The 5,039-nt window shown below is 51.7% G+C and overlaps 1 protein-coding gene across 1 annotated transcript; it reads left to right on the forward strand.

Annotated features, from left to right (window-relative positions):
* Window positions 1-278: 278 nt before the first annotated feature.
* On the forward strand, window positions 279-4,570 carry LOC122926906. Its single transcript, XM_044278426.1, has 2 exons — window positions 279-2,065; window positions 4,511-4,570. The coding sequence occupies exons 1-2, from the start codon at window positions 497-499 to the stop codon at window positions 4,541-4,543; spliced, it is 1,602 nt and encodes a 533-aa protein (XP_044134361.1). The 5' UTR covers window positions 279-496; the 3' UTR covers window positions 4,544-4,570.
* Window positions 4,571-5,039: the final 469 nt, after the last annotated feature.

Raw genomic sequence — 5,039 nt, forward strand, 5'->3', positions numbered from 1 at the left:
GCCTCCATAATTACCAACCAAATTGACCTTATATTTGTAAGACACAAAGTCCCTGTGTTAGCCACAGCGCCCCTGTGGCAAACATCGCCACTTATCGAATGTCTTTCTTGTCTGTACCTCTTCCCCTCCCCCCTCAACCTCCCATCAGCCCTTGCTATTGTCTGACCCCACCTCTCCTTGTACCATAGTAATCTATGTATCGTATGTAAATGAGGCTGTTGGAGGTTTGAAAGCAGGTGCGCATGCCTAGTAAAGTCAGTTGACTCCCAAACTGTGTGTCGTCCAGTCACTGGGGAAATTGTCTCTTGAATATTGACCTGTTTCTTCAGCTACAAGGGGATTTAAGTGAAGATATTGAGGGTATACCTTCAAGCTCCGCAACAATTGGTGGCAAGCGGCGGGATTCAAACCGCACAGCAAAGCAGCAGTTCGTTGAAACAGCCATTCGGATATACCGGAGTTCGAGAATATGTGCAGTCATTCGAACGAACGGTGAATGGAGACGAATTATGCAACATTGAAACGAACTACGTTAAAGGAATTATTGGAAGCAAGGGGAAGAAAAGCCAGCAACAAAACCAAAGCTACTCTTGTGGCCGAACTCATGGAGGGGGACAGAGCGACCACTGCGGCAACTCCACAGGAGACAGAGCCAACGGAATTTGCAAGAGAGCTCAATAGCAGGTTAGCTTTTTACCCAAACACCCCCTCCGTGGAGACACTAGAAAGACTGATAGCAGATGTGCACGAGTACATTGTAGCTAAGCAAAACGCTATTCAGCGAGTTGGGGAAAGAGCCCCAGCGCCCACCAGCACTACCCAGGGAAAAGCTAAGATTCCCTACCAAGCTTTTAAAAATTACACAGAAGGAGAAAGTGATATTGACGAATACCTACAGGATTTCGAAAGGTTGTGCCAGCTACACGACATCAGCCCAGCCGACCAAGTACCCCTGCTGGCAGGTAGATTGTCAGGGCGCGCCGCAGAGGCATACCGAACCGTCCCAGACGAAGACATCAGGAATTATCCCAAAGTCAAACAAGCCTTCCTAGCACGGTATGCCATTACCTCTGAGGCATACCGACTCAAATTCCGGGATATCAAGAAACAAACAGAAGACTCACACACTGAATGGGCACACCGACTACAACGAGCCGCCAAGGGGTGGATGGAAGCGACACGGGTCACCACTATGGAAGAGATGTTCCAGTTAATAGTAATGGAGCAGTTTTTTAATGGACTAACCACAGAACTGCAAAATTGGGTACGAGATCGCAAACCCCGTACCCTACCAGAGGCAGCCAAGCTAGCTGAGGAGTTCCAAGACACCAGACGAGACCAACGCACACCACAACGGACCACGTATGGATCTACCACCCCTCTGCCAGCAGTGACTACCTTGGCTCACCCACGACCAGCCGCGAGCCACAACCAGTACCCTCCTAGGTACAATACCCGACCACCGATCCGCTGCCACACCTGCAACCAACAGGGGCACATCCAGAGAGACTGCCCACGTAACCGACCTCGCCAGAACTGGAACTACCAGGGTCCTTCTCCCCCCAATCGGGCTGCAGTACACTGCTGCCAAAGAGAATCTGTGCTCCCAACATCCACAGTCACCTCAATAGAAGAGCCTCTGGGGATCCTACACGAGGTAAACCACATACAAGCCGCCTCAGACAACCGTCAGGGGCACCGCCAGGTGGTACACATGGAGGGGAAGAGTATACAAGGATTACGTGACTCTGGGGCCACGTTAACCCTGGTCCGAAATCATTTGGTGCCTAAGCACACCCTCACCGGAGACTGTGTAGCTGTACGGGTGGCAGGAGGAGCAATTTACAAAGTTCCCACTGCCAAGGTGCATTTGAATTGGGGGGCAGGGCATGGAAACATGGAGGTGGGAATTATGCAGGATTTGCCCGCTGATGTTATTTTGGGCAACGACTTGGGGGAGCTCACCTCTGCTTTTGTCCCTCAACCAACTATCCAAGAGGCCTACCCGGTTGTTACCCGGCAGCAAGCACGCACCACGGCTCCATCCGATCACTCTGAGGCTCAGGTAAACAATATGCCACACACCCCTCCTATTCTCCCCTGGGATGCCCCCCTGGAATTTGGCAGTGAGGTGGCCCTAGATCCCTCCCTGCAGGTATATAAAGATAGGATTAACAAGGACCAAGGAGGGTTGGAGGGAGAGAGATATGCTTGGGATAAAGGTCTCATATACCGCTATGCAGAGAAGGTAGTAGCAGGGTCCATACCCGTGCCCACTAAGCAGTTAGTGGTACCCCGAAAGTATAGACAAGAGTTGCTGCGCATCGCGCACGATATACCATTATCAGGACATTTAGGAATCAGCCGAACGAAACATCGGCTGACACAGAACTTCTTCTGGCCAGGTATCTCAAAGGATATTAGACAATACTGTCAAACGTGCGATACCTGCCAGAGGGTAGGGAAGAGAGGGGATCGCTATAAAGCCAAACTCAGATCCCTGCCCATAATTGAAGAACCCTTCAGTCGAGTAGCCGTAGACATAATAGGACCCCTAGCGAAACCCAGTCCCTCCGGTAAGAAATACATCTTGACCGTGGTGGACTATGCCACTAGATACCCAGAGGCAGTGGCGTTGACCAATGTACATTCAGAGACTATAGCCGATGCCCTTATGCAAATATTCTCCCGTATGGGATTTCCCCGGGAGATTATATCGGATAGGGGCACCCAGTTCACTGCAGAGGTCACCCACCAACTCTGGAAAGTGTGTGGGGTGAAACCGATCTTAAACTCTGCCTACCACCCCCAGTCCAACGGGCTCTGTGAACGGTTTAACGGAACACTTAAACAGATGATCCGCACGTTCATAGACACTCAAAAAGACTGGAAACGGTTTTTGCCCCACTTGCTCTTTGCCTATAGGGAAGTACCCCAAGAATCCACGGGATTCTCCCCTTTTGAATTATTGTTCGGGAGGAGAGTGAGGGGTCCCTTAGACCTTATCAGAGAACACTGGGAGGGAGGGGTAACTACGAATGGTACCCCTATTGTTCCATACGTGCCGGAGTTTAGGGAACGCTTGGAGGCTCTGACCCAGACGGTACGTACTAACCTCCAAACGGCCCAACAATGACAGCGCAGATGGTATGATAAGGGGGCCAGGGACTGCAGCTTTCAGGTCGGGCAGAAGGTGTTAATCCTACGGCCAGTCCCTAATGACAAGCTGCAGGCCTCCTGGCAGGGCCCATACAAGGTGGTGGAGCAAATCTGTGATACCACCTATGTGATCGGCCGTGCGCTGGAGCAGGGGGCAGACGCATGCTCCATGTGAACATGCTGAAGCCCTACTACGAGCGCATAGAAGAGGTGACTGCTATTTGCGCCTCTGCCGCAGAGGACTTTGACAATTTACCTCTCCCAGACCTCCTAGAGAAAGAGGGCCAGAAAGAGGACCTGGAAGAGGTTCAGTTAGGTGAACGGCTGAGTCCCCAGGAAAGGGCGCAGGTTCATAGTCTAATAAGGGAAAAAGGAACCACTTTTTCTAATATCCCCGGGTACACCCCGTTAGCCACCCACAGAGTAGAAACACCAGGGCAGACCCCTCTCCGCCAACCTCCTTACCGCATACCTGAATCCGTAAAGGATAATATGCGCAAGGAAATTGAAGAAATGCTAAAACTAGGAGTCATAGAGCACTCTGAAAGCCCTTGGGCCTCCCCAGTAGTTCTGGTGCCGAAGCGGGATGGGACTACCCGCTTCTGCGTAGACTACCGGAGGCTTAATGATAAGACCATATCCGATGCCTACCCTATGCCCCGGATAGACGAGCTCCTGGACAAAATGGCCAGGGGCCAATACCTCACCACAATAGATCTTTGTAAGGGGTATTGGCAGATTCCCCTAGCCGAAGACGCCATCCCTAAGTCGGCGTTTGTCACCCCGTTTGGCCTGTACCAGTTTAAGGTCATGCCATTCGGGATGAAAAACGCTCCGGCTACTTTTCAGAGGATGGTGGATCGGCTATTGGATGGGTTCCAGGAGTACGCTTGCGCCTATCTAGATGATATAGCGATCTTCAGCCAGTCCTGGACTGAACACCTGACCCACATAGGAGCCGTACTAGACCGTATTAGGGAGGCAGGATTAACTCTGAAACCCAGTAAGTGCCATATAGGGATGGCAGAAGTCCAATACCTAGGACACCGGGTAGGGAGTGGCCAACAAAAACCTGAACCGGCTAAGGTAGAGGCTGTAGCCAAATGGCCAACCCCTCGGACCAAAACTCAAGTACTGGCATTCCTAGGTACCGCAGGATACTACCGTAAATTTGTACCCAACTACAGTACCCTGGCCAAACCCCTCACCGATTTGACCCGCAAGAATCTTCCTAAGATAGTAGTCTGGACCCCAGAGTGTGAGCAGGCATTCCAGCAACTAAAAACGGCTCTTGTGAATGCACCTGTACTTGCCGCCCCTGATCCAACTAAACGCTTTCTTGTCCACACAGACGCTTCTATGTTTGGATTGGGGGCAGTACTGAGCCAAGTCGGAGAAGATGGCGGCGAGCATCCAGTGGCTTACTTAAGCAGAAAACTTTTACCCCGGGAAGTAAGCTACGCCGCCATAGAAAAAGAATGCCTGGCCGTGGTGTGGGCCCTTAAAAAGCTGCAGCCCTATTTGTATGGACAACCCTTTTCCTTATTCACAGATCACAACCCGCTGGTGTGGCTGAACAGGGTGTCAGGAGACAATGCCCGGCTGCTGCGCTGGAGTTTGGCGCTGCAGCCTTTTGACTTTACCATCCACTACCGCCCTGGGAAGCAAAATGGCAACGCCGACGGGTTATCCAGACAAACTGAACTTGAAAAGTGATCTGTGAGCGCTCCTCCGGACATCCCCAAGCCGATCCGTTGGGATCAGACTGTGTATGCCGGCTTGGTTCTGGGGGAGCATTGTGGCAAACATCGCCACTTATCGAATGTCTTTCTTGTCTGTACCTCTTCCCCTCCCCCCTCAACCTCCCATCAGCCCTTGCT

Source organism: Bufo gargarizans, chromosome 2 (assembly GCF_014858855.1).
Source record: "Bufo gargarizans isolate SCDJY-AF-19 chromosome 2, ASM1485885v1, whole genome shotgun sequence".
Taxonomy (NCBI): Eukaryota; Metazoa; Chordata; class Amphibia; order Anura; family Bufonidae; genus Bufo; species Bufo gargarizans.